The sequence below is a fragment of the Rhinolophus sinicus genome, chromosome 2, assembly GCF_057876585.1.
Source record: "Rhinolophus sinicus isolate RSI-liver-muscle chromosome 2, RSI-T2T, whole genome shotgun sequence".
Classification (NCBI taxonomy): Eukaryota; Metazoa; Chordata; class Mammalia; order Chiroptera; family Rhinolophidae; genus Rhinolophus; species Rhinolophus sinicus.
Genome location: NC_142502.1, coordinates 127,528,755 through 127,548,513, shown reverse-complemented (window position 1 = coordinate 127,548,513; position 19,759 = coordinate 127,528,755). Strand labels below are relative to the sequence as shown.

Below are 19,759 nucleotides of genomic sequence, written 5' to 3'. Positions count from 1 at the left end.
GGATTTTAAAGGTCTAGCTGGGAGGACTCCTTGGTAAGACTGGATTCCACAGCATACAGGACCTGCCCTGAAGAGGATAAAGATTTTGCTGAATCCTGAGATTTCCTCAGGAGGGACAGGCACATGGGGACCAGCGATTCTCAGCCTCACATGCTCATGAGAAAAAGTCCTTCTATGTTTCTGTACATCCACCGTGAGTCCCCAGCCATCAGCTGACTATTTTACCATGCTTCTTTCTCAAGGCGGGTTGCAGTCCACTCTCCTTTAAGTACCATGACCCTCTCCACTCAATATTCTGTCTAACAGGCTTTGCCCTGACAGTCTAAACCCCAATTGAGGCAAAATTAAATTTTAGACAGATCACACTAAGGCAGCTCATTTGTGACAGGCTCTTGGTTGGACAATGGTTTCGGGGAGTCTGATGATGCCATTCAGAACTCATAAAAATTCAGGGTTGGAACCTCTCAGAACCAAAAGAATGACCCACAGTCCAGCACAAATGGATGCTATGGGACTGAATCCTGTTTCTACAGCCAATAATGGGAAACTCAGGCAAGTGTATTTCTTTTCATTTCACAGGGGAGGTGATGGTACCTCACCCCGCACTTCTCAAGCTTCACAAGGATCTTGTTAAAATGCAGATTCACTAGGTCACGGGTGGGGACTGGGACTCTGCATTCCTGACTATCTCCTGGTGAGACCAATGTTGCTGGTACACAGACCAGTCTTTGGGTAGTGAGGTCCTGACTCATTCATGATCCAATATGTACTCACTGGGCACCGACTACATATGAAGAACGGTGAGGGAGATGAAGAAACAGATCTGCGGTCCTTAAGGGGAGTTAAATGCACAAACCATCCTAACACAAGGTACAAAGTGATTATGCCACTCTGGGGACACAGAGGACAGAACTTCTTCAGTTAGGGGACCCAAGGGAGGTTTCATGGAGGAAGACAGATGGAGATAAACATTTAGAGCATAATGAAAATGACAAGGCATCTTCAAGGGCTTCACCATGGAATAGCACCGGTTCTTTGCAGCTGCTAATTTCTCCTCAAAATGAAGACCGCCTTCTAAAACTCACAAACAGAATAAAGAAAAGGGGTCAAAGGGTAGTGAGATATTTTTCTGATGTAAAGGGGTAAAGGAGTGTGCTAGACTCTCCCAAGTTGCAAGAGGAAAAAAAAAATCCCATCTTACACCACCTTTACCAGAAAAAGGACATGTAGAGGTTTGCAAAGCTGTTTAGGATTCATTCATTCAACATATATGGTGGTCACTGGGGCTGTTCACAGACATTTGTATTAGTAAAACTGTAATTCTCCACCCACTTTAATTCAGCCTTGGCCATACAACTCTTTGGCCAAGGAAATATGAGCAGAAGTGACACATGTCACTTCTGGTTAGAGGTACATCAGAGACAGTGCATGATTCTCCATTTTTCTTTCCCTACCACAGTAAATCCTGGTGCCTTATGTGACGATGACAGCACCCTAAGACAAAGGAGACTCAGTCAGCCTGGGACTCTAACGATTATGAGCAGAGTGTCTCTGCCAGTCCACAGTGAACAGGCAGAATAAAGCAAGAAATAAACCTTTGTTGTCTTTAGCCGCTGGGGTTTGAGAGTTGTTACTGAAGCATACACTCAGCCATCCTCACCACTACAATACATACTTAATAATACAAGCACTATTCAAAGCTTTCCTTCTAGGGTATGGAATAGCTCAAGGAATCAAAGGAAAAGAGGCAGGAATTAGGGCCAAGACTCATGCCAGTTTCCTTCTTTCTCTGCCCATGTCTCATCTCTATTCACCTGTGCTTTGCCATATTCATCCCTTTTGTATCCAGGCCTTCTCCATGTGCGAGGGGTTTGGCCACCAGCAGCCCCACCTTCAGATCTTTCCAGCTCTGGGCTCCGTAGGCAAGGCTATCCTCTCCCAGCTTCTAATCAAGAAACCCTGGGGAAAGATCTAGTGGCTCAGTTTGGGTCACATATCCACCTCTGGACCAATCTCTGTGCCCAGGGAAATGTGTGGCTAGATCTGGGTCACATGCCCACTTCTTTGGCTTAGTGGCAGGAGGTAGGATAGGGTACGTTACCAGAAGGGGATGGGAAACTCGTTTTGAAGTCCAAAGTGCCCTCTGTAGACCACGACAAGGAAGTAGAAAGGATGTGAATGCAGTACCACGCAGAGAAGGCCAAGGGAGGATGTAACTGAGCTGTGACTGGTGCAAGGCAAGAGAAAAAGGGAAAATGTGGTATGTGCGTGATTGTCCCAAGAGAAAAGAGGCAGACGAGAGAGCCACCAGGCTGGACAGCTCCCGAACCTGGCAGCAAGGAGGCACCTTTGGCCTAGAACTGCCAGGTGACTGACAAGGCCTGGTGGGGGCGGATGTCAGGAGCGGATGTGAACTCAGGTGAAGGATGTTGCTCCCTGCTAACTAATTTAGGGAAGTACGGAAAACTCTGACAGTGGAAGACCTTTTCTGACCAGGAGTGGGCTAAGTCTGGGAGAGCAAATACTGAACCAACGTGTGTGGCCCTATTACCATCTTCCCCACATAAATCACCACAGAACTCCTTCCCTACGGGGCCCAACCCAGCTTCCCATTCCTTCTCAAGACTGTGCCCTGGCAGCCTCCTCTTCATCATGAGAGATGAAACTCACTTGCCATCCCTGGCCTGGGGGCGCATGCCGTGCTGAAAGGCCTATGTCAGATGACCCGTCAAGATTTCTTCAGACACCCTTATTGTGTGCCCAATATTTGGTCCTTTATCTACACAGAGGGTGCCAAAAATACATATATACACATTTTAAGAAAGGAAAAAACTGTATTAAAATTGTCATATGCAAGATATACCCATAACAAAAGATGAATACAAGTCATGTGTATACATTTTTTTGGCACCCCTAGCATTTCCTTTTTCTCTATAATCCCAGGAAAGACCCTGGGTGTGACTGAAAAAAACCCAAAGGGAAAACAATGCTTCTGTGTAAAGAGAGATGAGACGTGCAAGTCCAGAATGAACAATAGGCATGTAACTATCCCTCTTCCAATCCATCAGGGCCTTCCCAAGGCCCAGGAGTAAAAGGAAAACATCCTCAAAGCCCAAATGCAAACCCCCTTAGCTCCTGCTCATTCTCAGAAAAATTTCCACAGACACCAAGAATCCTGGTAACCGGTTGGGCATGTGTGTGGCTCATCCTTGGCAGTGAAATTCCAAAGGTATCATACATAGTGACAGTGACTACTGCATGGCCAAGTCTCCCCTGCCCCCCTCACCCACTGCCTCTTGAGCCCCCTTGGAAAATATACACACACAACACACCTACACAACACACAAAATGAAAGCCTCACTAGGTGGCTACAGTGGGCCTGACTCCCCTTTCTCTCATTTTTCTCAGTGCTCTTCCTTCCCCCAAATAATACACACCCCAGAGAAGACAGCTCTCACTTCAGCAGGAAGGGGAGGACTGAGCCAGTAATAACCAGGTGAGTCCCTTCCTTGTCACCTAACCTTCAAATAAGACACAGCAGGAAGAAGTGCACCAAAGCTACTTCCCAGCAGGCGGGCAGGATTGATAAACAAAGAACAGGGTAGCAGAACAGCAGCGAAATCCAAGCTAGTGTTTTTCACTTCCTTGAGGATACTCCTCCTGTTTATGATAAATAAACATGGTGCGCTGGGGCCAGCTCAGGAGGTGGGGGATAGGAAGGGGCCTATGGGAGCAATGGCTCTTGAAACTATTAAGACCTTCAAGGTAAAGCTGGTCAACACCCAGGTCTCATAGACAGGAAGCTGCTCGCTAGGGCGGGTGAGAGCCCTTAGGACTCTGACGTTGGGTCAGACCAGCGCTGGGGCTAGAACCTGAGTATGCTGACTCCCAGCCCAACACCTTTCCTCTCACAATCCGACTGAAACATTTACCAGCTCCTATCCTGCACTGCACCACAGTGCCAGGAAGTAACTCCCCAACCCACGGGAACCCTGCATTCACAGGATCGTTTTCTGCATTCCACGGTTTAAAAGCAGGCCCCAAAGAATGGCAAGCTCATGTTTAAGAATTTATGGTCTTTTCTTTCTTGCTTCCCCCCCCCCCCGCATTTGTGTTGCAACAGTTGGGGAACACCTTGAAGAAAAGCCACATTCCTTCCAGTCCCCTTTACCTGTGCATCACTGACCCAGGGCACACAGACTTCACGCTCCAATCACAGCCCTAGCACTTAGCCAGATCTTCAGCCACCAAACTAAAATTCTGTTTTTAATATCAGACTGTACTTTCTAAACACTAACATTCTACAAACGATATACAATATGGATGCAATAAGGTTTTTTTCTGCATTGCTGTCAGTTACTAAGAAAATCTGTTGAAGTAGGACTCGCTTCTTCCCTGTACAGGGAGTTGGAGTTTTGGTCACTGATCCCGTCAGTGATGGGATGCTCTGAATCTAACATTCTGGGCCTTGGCCAAATTCTGTCCAGAGACAATAAAGCAACACCTGCTCCTTGGAATAAATGCTTTACAGCAGAGCATTCTCCCAAGAAGGTATGAAGAAACCGTTATGTGCCACTCCAGCACCCACGAACATACTCTCCCCAGTTGAAATTCATTCCTGCCTGGGTTTTAAGTTGTTTGTAAAGAAAAACAAGTATTTTAAAGGAGGCCCGCACGCGAGCCCTAAATGAGCTCCCATGTTCCATGCAGGTATCAACCAGGTTCTAACAAGGCCAACCTTGCGACTGCACTCAGTAGCTCTTCCTTAATTCTTCCTAGGCTGAGGGGACAGAGTTAGGAGGAAGACAGCTGGCAAGAAAGTAGCATCTCAAATTGGTCTTTACTACGAGGTCTTTACCCAACGGGCACAAGTCTGTCCTGAGGGTCACTGACCTCCATCTCCCGAGGATAACGCTGGCCAGCCTCCCTGCTTACCCCAGGACCTCTGATCTCCTTCAACATAACCAACCTTCACTGCGTGCTCTCAGGTACCAGGTACTTCAAAAAAGAGCCTTGAGAGGGGGCAAAGGGTTGGAGAAGTAAATAAGCCACGATCACTGCCTTAAAAACACTCACAGCCAGTGGCAACCCAGACATCCACAAGCTGGCTGTCCCTAGATACTGTCAGCTTTTCTTGAGGTCTCTGGTTAGAAGGAAGATACTCCTCAGACCATCCTCAGAACACAGCGATAGGCCTTCCTTAAATGTTCTTTGATGTGACAGAGGCTTACAAAACCATGACAAGACTATTTACAGTAAGTGGGACTTGTGGACAAAAATCATAGGACGTTATACCAGAGGTCTTGGGAGCTTGACAAAGATCAATTTAGGACCACTGTGAAGGCCAGGCAGAAGTGTAAAGGGTATTGGACCCAAAATCCAGAGGTTGTTTTCTTCACCTGCTCCCCTCGTGTCCTTGGGCAAAGCACATTTCCTTTATAGTTTTACAGGTGAGAGCGGAGGACCTGAGCAGTGGTTTTTATTAGGAGTAAAACCCATATATTTTGTAAATGATATTTTATCAAGAACCCCAACAATGAAAACAAACAAAAGGGGAGCTGCTTGTGCTGAATCAGGGCTGGGGAGTCCAGAGCTAGGTGGCCCTCAAGGAAACCAGTTTGAAAACCACCGGAGTAGATGAAGTCTGAGAGTCCCTTCCAGAACTCTTATACCCTCTCAGGTACCTGAGAGGACAGAAGAAGGAATCATCATTGATTTAATTCTCTTCGTGGGCCTTGCAATTTATGCATCATGTGTCATTGAAATCTCTGCAACAGTAACAGGAGGTAAACCAGCCTGTGAACTAGGCTCTCCTGAACTGCAATTTTTTGGCAAGAGGCAGAACTGGGATTTGAACCGTTTTCTGACTCCAAACTTGCTAAGAGGTATGTGGAAATTTGGGCTGAGTTGATCATTTCCTTCAATTGTAAATATAAAACATATGTGCATATATGCATAGGGAAAACATTTTGAAGAATAGACCTCTCAAAATTGTCATTAGCTGTCTCTGCGGTAATAGAGTGGATGGTTTTCAGTCTATTTACCTATATTTTCTAATTTTTCTATAATGAACAGGTATTACTTACATGAAATACATACTACTTATTAAAGTGGTTTTCATAATTCCCAACTGACACTTCCAAGTTAGGTTGCTATGGAGAACTAGGGACTGGGGGAACAGGAGGTATCTAAAACCTTTTGGAGTTGACAGTGGGAATAACAACCCCAAATCCCACAAATTCTCCTTTGAGAGAGTCCTGAGCTGACCTGAGGGGCAATTCTCATGGTCATTTAAGTTCTCTGAACTTCACTTCTGGGAAGTGTGGCTGTTTTACGAAGTCAAAGCAAGTCCCTGAGACACCCCCCCCCCCCAATATATGCCTCTCCTATCCAATCCCCCCCAACTGCCTTGTACAGTTGAGGGTGTATGTATGAATAAAATTAAAAATGGTCACATGGACCTAGACCAGAAGATCTCACTCCCCGGCCCCAGCCCCAGCACTATCTATAGAGAGTGGGTCCTCCAGCCAGACCAACAGGCCACCTTAAACCCTCTGGCCCCACCTGAGGGCCCCTTCCTCTCCCCTCCCCTCCCCAGAAGCCACTAGCAAATATGAAAATCATAGCACTACTTCAGGAAAGAAAATACCACCCTGAAGGCAAGACAGGCTTTGGTCAGGGATGAGGTGGGGCAAGGCGTGCCAGCTTCTTCCCTGTATTATTCATGCCAGCTCTACCCTCAGAAATCTTCTAAATATTTAACATGCCACCTCGAGGTACAGCACAAACCCCCAGCAGTCAGCAACAGCTGTGGAGAGGCCTGCACGGAATGGAAGACTTGGGGGCTGAGAGGCACACACACTCTGGCTTGGGCAGGAAAGCCCTAAATGGTGGCCAGGAGACAACGCTGAGAACCACTTCAGAAAAGGCTGCCACTGACTGCTTCTCTGAAAAATCAGTAAAGAGCTGTAGGAGATGGGAGATGTTTCAAAACGCAGGGAGTGATGGTGCACGATCAACTGGAGTCCGGAGCCCCTCTTTCTCAGACAAAGAAAAAACCTGAGGCACACCTCTAGCCTCCATTCCCCAGACCAATCGGAAGCCCAGCTCTCCCGAACAGGTGTCAGAATCTATCCCGACTCGGGCGAGAATGGTTAGGGAAAGAACTGGAACGGCCACGTCTATCTCCAAAGGGGAATAAATAAATCCACGAGGGAAGGAGCTCTTCAAATGTCTATTCAGTTCTGGAGCTCGACAGAGAAAAACGCCCCCGACACCCACCCCCAATGACTTCACCCAGGCCTCACCCCAGATGACTCTGTGCTCTCCTGCAAGGCCTGGGAGGTGTCATTGCCACCATCCAGGTGGCTACCTGTCAATTGGAAATTTCCAGTGAATTCCAGGAGATGGCTGCTCCTATCTTTCCCTCAAACCCCCCGCCAAAAGAATCAGACCTGGGGCACTTGTCGTTACCGCTGTCAATCTGAGAAACCTAAAAAGGAGTGTGTTTTCAACCCCACTGGGAGCCCCGCCTCCATCTCTCCACCCTTCTCCGCGCTGACCCCTCCAGGCAGCGCCGCAGGCTCGTCTGAGCTCTGTCTGTCATTTTCGCCTGACAAAAGCGTGACGGCCGGCGGGGCACGGTGACAGGCGACCCCAGCCAGCATGTCTCCCAAAGGAGAGAGTCGCTCGTCACTGCGGCGCGCCCATTCGTGGCCTCCGCAAATCCCACCAACCCGGGGAACAAAGCGGCAGGGTGCGGCGAGACGAGCGACCCGGGGAGGCCGTGCGCCCCAGCCCTGGCGGCCCCGCCCGCCGGTGCCCCGATCCCCGGCCGGGCCCCGCAGGGCAATAGCCGCGTCCTGCGCCGCCCGCTTGCCGGCGACCTCAGCAGCTACTGTACCTACTAAAATTAGAGGCCGCCGGGTATTAATAGCCGCAGCGCAGGGGGGCGGGCGCAGCCCCAGGGCCGGGGCGGAGAAGGACGGGAAGGAAGGGACGCGGGGAAGAAGGCCACTTACACTACCAGCCTGGAGATGATCCATGACACCATGGCGGGCGGGCGGGCGGGCGGTGCTGCCCGTGCGGCCGGGAGGCTGCGGGCGGCTGGGCGGCTGGGCGGCTGCAGCGCTCCAGGGACGTCCGTTCGCGCACGGCCGCCGCCGCCAGACTGAGCGCACCCGCCGCGATGCCTGGCGCTCGCGCGTCGGCGCAGCCGCGGCACGTTGCGGCGGCAGCGGCGGCGGCGGCTGCCCCAGCCCCCGGGACTCGGTGGGCCCGCGGCGATTGGGCGGTGAGCGGCTCGGGCACCAGCGGGACCCGCCCTGCCCGGCTCGCCCCCGCCCGCCACTGAATTCGGGCGGTTCCTCAGCGCTCACTGAGGCACCAGCTGCTCAAGTGGAACCTTGTGGTGGCCCAGTTGGCAGGGCAGAGACCGATGTCGCCCCACCCTCATGTTATGGTGGGGAAACTGAGGCCTGGACCTGGACCTTGGGAATCTGTCTACCTGTTTGAGTTGAGATTCAGTCATCCCTCACTCAGATACAGCGCTAGCCTTATAAGGGACTTAACCTGTGTCCAGACCTGACCCCTCCAATCTGTCCCCCACAAGGCTTTAATTGCATAAGAAACAAGTCTGGGCATGTGTCTCCCCTAATGAAAATGTCAAAACGTCCCTACATAATTTGGTCCCTGCCTACAAACTCATTGCCACCACCATTCTCCAAATATCTCTCTTGCTCTTTTCACTTCAGGCATTTTGGACTTAACCTGTGTCCAGACCTGACCTTGTATGTTATTCCCTTATGCTTGGAAAATCTTCATCCCCTGCTTCTCGACTCTGCTGCTGCCTTCCTCAACTCCCTCTATGGTGCTCTCTCAGAGCACTATTCTCTTTTGCTGATGTTCATCTCATGTATAATTCAGTGTCAGATGTGAGAGACACAGGAGAGAGCTAACTCGAAGCGTTCTTTGAAGGAACCCTGCCCAAGACTGTTTCCCAGCAGAGGCAAGAAGACCTCAGACCTTGGCAAAAAGGGGCTGGAAATGTATCAGTAGAGTGTGCCTCAGTGTGTGTGTGTGTGTGTGTGTGTGTGTGTGTGTGTGTGTGTGTGTGAGAGAGAGAGAGAGAGAGAGAGAGAGAGAGAGAGAGAGAGAGAGAGAAGAAAGACCTTGCCCACAATAAGGGGACTGCAGATGAGACAATCTCTATGATCAGGAGTCTCCGAAGAACACATAAAACACCTGTAATATCATTTTTTCAAAATGCCGTCTTGACCCAGTTTTGAGGCCCTGGCTAGAGGTGGGTCAATTCCCCTTCTTAGGCAGTCAGTTAAGTCCACTCCCCCAACCACCTTTCTTATCAGGCTCTCAAATCCAGCCCACTGTACACCTGCCCTAATCACCCCAGGTCCAGGTACCAGACAACCAAGGACAGACCGCGTGCCCTAGAGCCCACTGAAGTTACTCAGACTAGCCAATCCTAAACCTGCTTGTCCTGCCTTGCCCTTTCCTTCCTGCAGAAACCACAGTTACCCTCTTGCCTTCTGCCTTGTCACCCACCCCGGTGTTTACCCCAAATGGCCTGCATGGAATGCAGTGTCCTGTCCAGGGAACTGTAAGTGTAACAAAACTGTAAAACTTTCCGGTTTCTCTCTCTTGACCTGTGCCTAGCCTCACCATACCTTACCTAAGGTAAAATGGTTAAAATCATATCCCACTGGAGAAGCTTGTAATACCTACCAGGCAGATCAGGATATTACCAAATACATAGGACCTTCCAGAGACCTCCCCTCTTCCCTCCCATCCCCCACTCCTGGAGAGGTCAGAAAATGCTGTTAACAATCTAGGGGAATGGAATATTGTGGTCCAAAGAGGTCTTCTGGGTGGAAAAATAGAGAAGCTCTCCACATGCTGTTTCTTTCCTGCAGCACGTCCCCTATTCCTACAAATGGAATTCTCAGGTTTGACTCTTGCACAGAACTAGACATTTTAATCAATGAAATGAAAGTATTCAAGGGATTAAAATGTCTGGAGGTCTTTCTATTATCTGAAGAGGACCAGAAAACTAGTGGGACCAACCCCAGATGTCACTCAGGGTTTGGAAAAAATTTTATTCCACTGAGCAAACTTCAATGGTCAGAGGAGGGGAAAGAATGGAGAGAGAAGAAATTTGCTTTTTTAGTTCATTTTATCTTTCAGTGTAACTGTTACACATATTATATCTCTCCATTCTAGACCCCTCCAGTTTGTTCTTGACCCTGAAAAACATAGATACATGAATCCCTTTTAGACAATGGGATTTTTATAGCCCTATCAGCTGGTTCACTTTAAGTTCTTTTTCACCCAAACTGCTGTTATAGTGGATGCTTATTATCTGTTTTTGCCCTGCACCCATTCCCCTTTCTTCTGGGAAGTCTTGTCCATTTTGCATTGGGGAATGATACTTCCCACACTCCAATCTTAGAAAGTGTCGTTTTCTCACTACCTTGATTTTCTTTACTACCTTGATTGGCTCATGAGTGATCACTGGACATAAACTGGGCCAAAATTTTCCCCTAGGATTTTTAAAGTTGAAAATAAGAAAAAGAGACTTCCAATTTCATCCATGAAGGATTAGCTGCCATGGGAATTGTTCCCCCCCCATCCCTCGCCCTCGCCCCTTGTAAACAACTAGAAAAACAGAAAAAATATTATACATCCAGCAATTGTTTTCAAACATTGGTCAATAGGCAGAATGGGATTGTGATAGCTATGAAAAGGGAAACAAATGATAAATGATGTTAGGCCTACAATTGCTCGCGATACTGTCTCAAAGCAGTTTCCAGGTATCATTGCAGGAGGGGGAAACCAAACAAAGCAATCTTACAGAGTTGAGGAGACAGAGATAAGAACTCAGGAAAACTGAAGCAGCTAGAATTTGTGGAGCAGAATATCAGAGAGGAAGAGAGAGAGAGAGAGAGAGAGAGAGAGAGAGAGAGAGAGAGAGAGAGAGAGAGATCCAGAGATCTGCAGAGGGAGCCCCTAAAGTCTTTAGTTGAATACTGTTCAGAGCATGATGGGTGAAATTCCAGGAGGTCAAGGATAGAACCACCACAAAGCAGTATGCCAAATATTTCCCGGAGTTCACATAGGCCTGAGAATATTTTGTCTTCACATAAGCCAAAACAGAGAGACCTCTTTATATACGAAGCATTGGACAGAGTCCTCAAAAGCAGGCTCAGTGTTGGGACAAAATTAGCTATAGACTAGAAACTGATCTGGGCCTGCCTTAACACAGGTTAAAAGCAAGACTCAAAAGGCTTAAACTTACCTAAGTAACTGTGATTGAGGGGGAAATAAACAGATCAACATTATTTAAAGAAAAACAACAAAATCCAATACTCAATAAAGTAAAATTTACAATGTCCAACATGCAAACAGAAATTATCAGCCGTGAAAAGAAAATGACTCATAAGCAGGGAAAAGTCAATCAATAGAAACAGACCAAGAAATGAAAGCAATAATGGAATTAGCAGACAAAGACCTTAAAATATATAATATTTGAACAGACATTTCACCAAAAATAGACAAATGCAAAAAAAAAAAAAAAAGAAAGAAAGAAAGAAAATGATACATTTAAAGGTGTTCGACATTGCTGAGAAATACAACTTTAAATGACAATGATACCACTACACATCTATAAGAGTGGCTAAAATTAGAAAGACTGACCATACCCAGTTCTGACAAGGATGTTGAGCAACTGGAACTCTCATACACTGCTGGAGGGCATGTAAAATGGTACAACCATCTTGGAAAAGTGGTTTGGCAGCTAAATATATACTTACATGTGATTTAGAAATTCCATTGTTTAGATATTCAGCCAAGAGAAATGAATACACATGTCCATATAAAGACTTGTTCATATCAGCTTTATTTATAATGGCCAAAAACTGAAAGAAAAAAAAATGTTCATCAAGTGGTGAATGGATAACCAAATTGTGATAAAATAGCTCCCCCTTATCCAAGGTTTCATTTTACATAGCTTCAGTTACCTGCAGTCAACGTTGGTCCAAAAATATTAACTGGAAAATTCCAGAAATAAATAATTTATAACTTTTAAATTGTGTGCCATCCTGAGTCGCATAATGAATCTCCAGCTGACCTACTTCATCCCATCAGGGTCATGACTCATACCTTTGTCCAGCATATCCAGGCGTCTACACTACCCACCCATTAGCCACTTAGTAGCCACCTCAGTTATCAGATTGACTGCCCTAGTATCACAATGCTTGTGTTCAACTAACCCTAATTATACTTAATAATGGCCATAAAGTGCAAGAGTAGTGATGCTGGCAATTTGGATACATCAAAGAGAAGCCATCAAGTGTTTCCTTTAAGTGAAAAGTTATGTATGTATAGGGAAAAAAATTATATATAGAGTTCAGTACTATCCATGGTTTTAGGCATCCACTGGGGGCTTTGAAATGTATCCCCTGAGGATAAGGGGGCACAACAGCATATCCATTCAATGTAATATTACACAGCAATAAAAAGGAACAAATTACTGATAATTGCAACAAAAGGGGTAAATCTCAAAAGCATTATGCTAAGTGTAAGAACCCAGACACAAAACACTTATACTGTATAATTCCATTTACATGAAATTCTAGACATGACAAAATGTTTTGCTTTACAAATTCTAGCTGCTTCATAGTGATAGAAAGTGTTTCCCAGATTCAAGGAATGGGAGAAGAGAAATGACTGCAAAAAGGTATGAGGGAACTTTTTGGATGAGAGAAAAATTCCATATCCTGATAGTGATGGTAATTACCAACCATATACATTTGTCAAAACTCACAAAACATTATACTTAAAATTGGAGAATTTTGTTGAATGTAAATTGTACTTCAGTAAAGCTAATTTTAAAAATTAGAAAACATTTTTATAATGTGCTATGTGAAGCATAGTAGTTCTGGGTAACTATGTTTTTTTTATGTCTTTTTCTTATTGATTAATTTTTTTGCATATTAAGAAGATAAGAGCTTTGGGTCAAGGTAGCAAAGTAAACACTGGCTTGTCTCCTCTTATGACCACCTCAGAATTATGACTATACTGCAGAACAAGCATCACTGAGAATCTCATGGAGTATCGCTGAACAGAAGTCCTTTAACTAAGGATATACAAAAGAAGTATGTCAAGACTGGTAGGAGGGGCAGAGAGGCCACAGGGGCTGGTCACACATCTACATGCAGTGATTAAAAAATAGGAAGGCCGGTCGGCCTGGTGGCTCAGGTGGGTAGAGCTCCATGCTCCTAATGCCGAAGGCTGCCTATTCGATTCCCACAAGGGCCAGTGGGCTCTCAAACACAAGGTTGCTGGTTCAGCTCCTTGAGTCCCATACAGGATGGTGGGCCGCGCCCGCTGCAACTAAGATTGAACACGGCACCCTGAGCTGAGCTGCTGCTGAGCTCCCGGATGGCTCAGTTCATTAGAGTGCAGGCTCTCAACCACAAGGTTGCTGGTTCGACTCCCACAAGGGATGGTGGGCTGCACCCCCTGCAACTAACAATGGTAGCTGTACCTGGAGCTGAACTGTGCCCTCCACAACTAAGATTGAAAGGACAACAACTTGACTTGGAAAAAGTCCTGGAAGTACACACTGTTCCTCAGTAAAGTCCTGTTCCCCTTCCCCAATAAAATCTTTAAAAAAAACAAAAACAAAAAGCGAAGAGCTCCAAAGCTTTAAGAAAAAAAAAAAAATAGGAAGGCTATCTTGGCTGTGGAGGTACCCCTTGAGGAGCTAGGGGTTCCAGCCCCATACCAGGTCCCCAGTCCAAGACTCCAGAACCAGGAAGAGAAGTACCCATAACTTCTGGCTGTGAAATCCAGAAGATTGTAGGTGAGCGTGACGCAGAGATGCTGGAGTCCCAGGAATTCCTCTTAAGTGGACCGTACATAAACTTACTTGCTGACAGACTCACTTTCTCTGCTCCAGTGCTGGGGCAGTGCTCAAAAGGGACCTCAAACTTGCAGGGAGGGTCTGAATTGCCTGGCTTCAGGGTGAGGGCTGGAGGGGCAGCTTTGTTCCAGACAGAAGTGCTGGCAGAAGCCATTGTTCTTTTGTTGAGCCCTCCCCTGCACACAGCCTGCACACACAGGTGAGTGCCATATCTGAATTTCCATCAAAGTGGCTAACAGTGTTTGCCTGGCTCTGGTGATTCCCTGAGACCATAACCCACTCAACTTGTGGGTCCACCCAAGCTGCTTCCAATGGTTTTTCGAAATAAACGGCCTGTCTTGGCTCATGCCACAGACTTTCCTAAAATCTCTCAAAGGTTCACAAACCCCAAATAAGCAGCATCTGGCCTCAGCATGCCCCATACCTCTTGCTATGCAGCCCCAAGCCTTACACTAGTGGCAGCCAGCCTCAGTTCATAGCTTAGCCTCTCCCAGGCACCTCCACACCCAGCACAAATGGCAATCATCTGCAAATCACTTTGTAGCTCATACCAAGTGGCCCTGGGCTGGGCACAGGCAGCGGCTGAAATTAGCCTGCACCAAAGCCTCGTAAGAGGCCAACTTCAGACCACACCAGAGCACCACTTAACGACCTCCACAAACAACACACCCAAAGGCACACTCAGCAGGCATCACAGCCCTGCTAAAGTAAATCATGATCTGTAGTGTCAATCCATGCACAACAGTTCCTCTGCTGTAGTCATAACCAGTCCTCACAGTTAGTCAGCCTGAAGGTCAATCTCTCCCATTGACATGCAAACAGCAATCAAGGTTTAACTATAACAATAGGGCTCACAAAACCCGCACAAGGGACCACCCAGCTCAGGTGACCAAGGAGACTGTAACACTGAGGTCCCCAGGACACCTACTACATAAGGCCACTCTACCAAGATCAGGAGACATAGTAGCTCTACCTAATACATAAAAAACAAACAAACAAACAAACAAACAACAACAACAAAAACAAAAACAAAAACAGGGAGGCAGCCAAAATGAGGAAACAAAGAAACATTTCCCAAATGAAAGATCAGAATAACTCCAGAAAAAGAACTAAACTAAAATGGAGACAAGCTATCTATCAGATGCAGAGTTTAAAGCACTTGTTATAAGAATGCTCAGTGATCTCAGTGAGAACTTCAGCAAACAGATGGGAAAAATAAAAATGGAGGTAGAAAAACATAAAAACGAACCAGTCAGAAATGAAAAATACATTAGAGGGAATCAACAGTAGATTAGATGAATTGGAGATGGAATCAGTGATTTGGAAGACAAGGTAGCACAGAACACCCAATCAGAACAGCAAAAAGAAAAATGAATCTGCCCAAAATGAGAATATTTTAAGAGGCCTCTGGGACAACATGAAGTGTAACAATATTCACATCAAAAGGGTATCAGAAGGAGAAAATAAAGAGCAAAGAATTATTTCACTATTTAAAAATTAATGACAGAAAACTTCCCTAAGCTGGTGAAGGAAATAGACATACAAGCTCAGGAAACACAGAATGTCCCAAACAAGATGAACCCAAAGACACCCACACCAAGAAATATCATAATTAAAATACCAAAGGTTAAAGACAAAGGGAATCTTAAAAACAGCAAGAGAAAACAAGTTAGGTATGTACAATGGAGTTCCCGTAAGACCGTCAGCTGATTTCTCAACAGAAACTTTTCAGGCCAGAAGGGATTGGCAGGAAATATTCAGTGATGAAAAGCAGGAACCTACAACCAAGATTACTCTACCCAGCAAAGCTATCATTTAGAATCAAAGGACAGATGAAGAGCTTCCCAGACAAGAAGAAGCTAAATGAGTTCATCACCACCAAACCAGTATTACAAGAAATGTCAAAGGGACTTATTTTAAAAGAAGTATAAGAAGAAAAGGATAAAAAATATGAATAAAATACCAATAACTACATACCAGTCAATAATTACTTTTAATGTAAATAGATTAAATGCTCCAATAAAAAGATAGGTGGCTGAATGAATAAGAAAACAAGACCCTTACATATGCTGCCTACAAAAGATTCACTTCAGATCGACAGACACACACAGTGAAAGTAATGGGATGGGAAAAGCTATTTCGGGAGAATGGAAACAACAACAAAAAGCTGCGGTAACAATACTTATATCAGACAAAATAGACTTTAAAACAAAGGTTATAACAAGTGAAGGCTAAAACAAGGCTATAACAAGGACCCAGTAATCCCACTTCTGGGTATTTATCTGAAGAAACCCAACACTGCTACTTCGAGGGGATGTGTGCAGCCATATGTTCATTGCAGCATTGTTTACAATAGTCAAGATGTGAAGGCAACCTGGGTGTCCATTGACCGATGAATGGATAAAGAGGTGGTATGGAATATTGCTCAGCCATGGAAGGGAATTCATTCTTGCCATCTGTGGCAGCATGGATGGACTTGGAGGGTATTTTGCTGAATGGAGTATGTTAGACATAGAAAGACAGATGCAATGTAATTTCGCTTATATGTGGAATCTAAAGAACAAAATAAACAAATAAAACAAAAACAAACTCATAGATACAGAGAACATTCTGATGGTTGCCACATGGGAGGGAGATTGGAGTGGGTAGATGAGAAAGGTGAAGGGATTAAGAAGTAGATTAAGAAGTACAAATTGGTAGCTACAAATTAGCCATGGGGATGTAAAGTAAATCATAGTGAATATAGTCAATGATATGGTAATAACTATGTATAGTGCCAGGTGAGTGCTAGACTAGTCAGGTCGATTACTTCTTAAATTATATAAATGTCTAACCACCATGCTGTACACCTGAAATTAATATAAAATAATATTAAATGTCAACTGTAATTTAAAAATTTTAAAAGGAGGGAAAAAGGTGAAGGGGAATAAAAGGTTCAAATTTCCAGGCATAAAACAAACAAGTCATAGGGGTGTAATGTACAGTATAAGAAATATAGTCAATAATGTGATAGCATGGTAAGGTGTCCAATTGTTGCTGGACTTATCATGGCGATGTTGAATAACTATGGTGTACACTTGAAACTAATGTTGTATGTTAGCTATATTTTAATAAAAATCTTTTAAAAATATGAAAAATAAAATGGCAGTAACTACATATCTATCAACAATTACTTTCAATGTAAATGGATTAAATGCTCCAATCCGAAGAAATAAGGTGGCTGAATGGAGACTAAAAGAAGACCCATTCGTATGCTGCCACAAGAGACTCACTTCAGATGAAAAGGTACATATAGACTGAAAGAAACAGGGATGGAAAAAGATATTTCATGCAAATAAGAATAACAACAACAACAAAAAGCTGGGGTAGCAATGTTTATATCTGACAAAATAGACGTTAAAACAAAGTCTGTAACAAGAGACAAAGTAGGATCCCGTAATCCCACTGTGGGTATTTATCTGAAGAAACACAAAACACTCCAGAGACAATGTTCCCAGCCTCCTTAGGTCTCCCGGGGCACCATGAACAGTAAGGACACCAGAGAAGCCGACTAGGAGTTGCGGAAGCTAGGACCCTGCGTCCTCTGTGGTCTGCCCAGAGCAGGAAAATCATCCTTCGAGCAGACCCTCGCTCAGGACTCTGGCAGTAGCAGGGCTGGACCGTCAGCATCATGCGTAGTTTACGATGACGTCATGTGGATGTGTTCCTCAAGGAGGCCAACGCATGGTCATTGCCACCCCAATGGAAATTGCTTCATCAGGAACTGTTGAAGTACTTAGAATACTTCTTGCTGGCTGTCATTAACACTTGTCAGATGGCTGCCCCACCCAACAGAACTAAAACCATGTGGGAAGATTTTATAACCTGCTTAAAGGATCAAGATCTCATCTTCTGTAGCTCTGAGGCCCATTCTTACTATCTCTTAACGAAGACTGCTGTTTCTAGACCTTTGTTTTTTATTTTAGATGACAACTTCTGTTATCAAAGTATGAGACATGAAGTCTACCGACTAGCTGGGAAATATCACTAGGCTTTTGCCAACACTTTTTAGATTGTTTTCTCAAGACCTGTTGATAAAGGAATGGCCAGAGACTACAGGCACTGCCTGCCAACACCATGGGAAGATAGAAGAGCCCAACCCTGGGTAAAACGCTTGGGAACACAGCAGTCACACAATTCAGAGTCCCACGTGTTCTTCTGAAGTCAGCCCAAATTTGACTGATTTATTGCTTACTGCTTTGGAAAATCCAGCAAAATATGTTGAGGGCAATGTGGAACAAAAGGAAACAGAATTATTTGTTCAACTAACATTGTTCAGGAAGCTGATCAGACATTCCAAAGAATTGTCCCTCAGACAATGAAGGGAGCGAAAGCTGAGCAAGTGCTGCTGGGTCCTCAGTAGATCTCAGTTCCTATCAGGTTCTCATTGTTACCCTGGGGTGATTTTAGGGTTCACACTTCCGTATTTTTCATGCATCGTGATCCTAAGCACTTCCATCGCTTCATCTGGAAATGAACAAGAATATAAAGTGATCTGATCCACAGCTTGAGGAAAAACTTACTGTATTAGTTCATTATGGACCATATAAGTAATAATTTTTTACTGTATACAAATGTTTGTCTTAAACATTGGCATTGATATGGAAACTCATCATGGATACAGATACACCTAAGATTGTTTACCATGAAGATGAAACTTAAGTTTTAGGGCCTCTAATTTGCATGGGTCTCTTTTAAGGACCTGTCCAGGACCCTAGCAATACAGTCACATAATTATATGTCTTCATAAAATGTGCAAAAGTAAAATATTTTAGTTAAAATCTGTTAAGGCAGCTATTTTCCCCATTCCAACTCTCAACCACACTTCTTTTTGTGTTGAATGTTATTCAAGTGACCAAAGACATTTTGGGGAGCTGGCTAAGGTGAGATTGAATTGGGAATACATTTTGTTAGGGTTTAGAGTGATATATTTATTGAGTTGCGATCATTTCAAAGTCTGGTTAAGTTGTGGCTACTTAGCCAATAGAGGAATGGCTTCCAAGAATACTTCTCTTGCCCACTGTGCCAGCTTCATGACACAAAGGTTCAGAGGAAAGACTACATTATGGTATGAATTTGTCTTGAACCGACAGGATGCATACCCACATTAAATGCTTTTCTACATTTCTCTCCTTAATCAGTGTTTTGTTTTTGATTAATGTAAGTTGCCTGCACTGTTGGTCTGGGATGTTCCGGCCTCCCCAGACTTTTTCACATCTTCTTTATCCAGCCATCCACCGAAGGACACTCAGGTTATTTCCATGTCTTGGCCACCGTGAATAATGCTGGAAGGCTCTGGACTAAGAACTCTACCTCTATTATCCATGGCTCCTCTTGCTCCAACTGGGAGACACATTTGGTTTGGTCATGAAACCCCACTGAGACGAGGCTGCTGTCGTCTTGGCTTGGCCCTGGAAATGTTTGGAGAGTGGAAGAGAAACAAACTTAGAAATGTACAGAGCCACAGTCTAATTTATGACTATTCTTCCAATTATTGAGTATATAAAACTTGAAGTGGAGTGCTCAGTTTTCATTGGTTCCTAGTCAAAGCCATTCTTTCAGGAATATACTCAGTACTATAATATATACAATTATACATAAATGCACTATATCTATTACTTTTTTGATGGGCATGATGTAACATAGGATGTGTCAAGTTTCTTGTGTTTGTAGAGTATAAACCTGTAGCAGTATTAGGAAGAGCAAGTAAGTCTGTGTGAAGTTGCATGTTACACTAGTATGATTTGCAACAGTAAATAAGAAACATTTTAATCAACCATG

At 44.8% G+C, this 19,759-nt stretch overlaps 1 protein-coding gene and 1 pseudogene across 5 annotated transcripts in view; one reads left to right on the top strand and one right to left on the bottom strand.

The window, feature by feature from the left end:
- The window catches only part of REEP1 (receptor accessory protein 1), a 125,592-nt gene extending 117,281 nt beyond the window's left edge, over positions 1-8,311 (bottom strand). For 4 of the 5 annotated variants that reach the window (XM_074332288.2, XM_074332290.2, XM_088796055.1 and 1 more), the window contains exon 1: positions 8,022-8,282. In XM_074332288.2, coding sequence (XP_074188389.1) covers positions 8,022-8,053 — 32 coding nt within the window. In that variant the 5' untranslated portion in view covers positions 8,054-8,282. Of the gene's footprint in view, positions 1-8,021 lie in introns of all 5 variants that reach the window. The other variant, XM_088796057.1, reaches the window with a different exon arrangement.
- Positions 8,189-18,341, top strand: LOC109456755 (L-seryl-tRNA(Sec) kinase pseudogene; annotated as a pseudogene).
- The last annotated feature ends 1,418 nt before the right edge of the window (positions 18,342-19,759 follow it).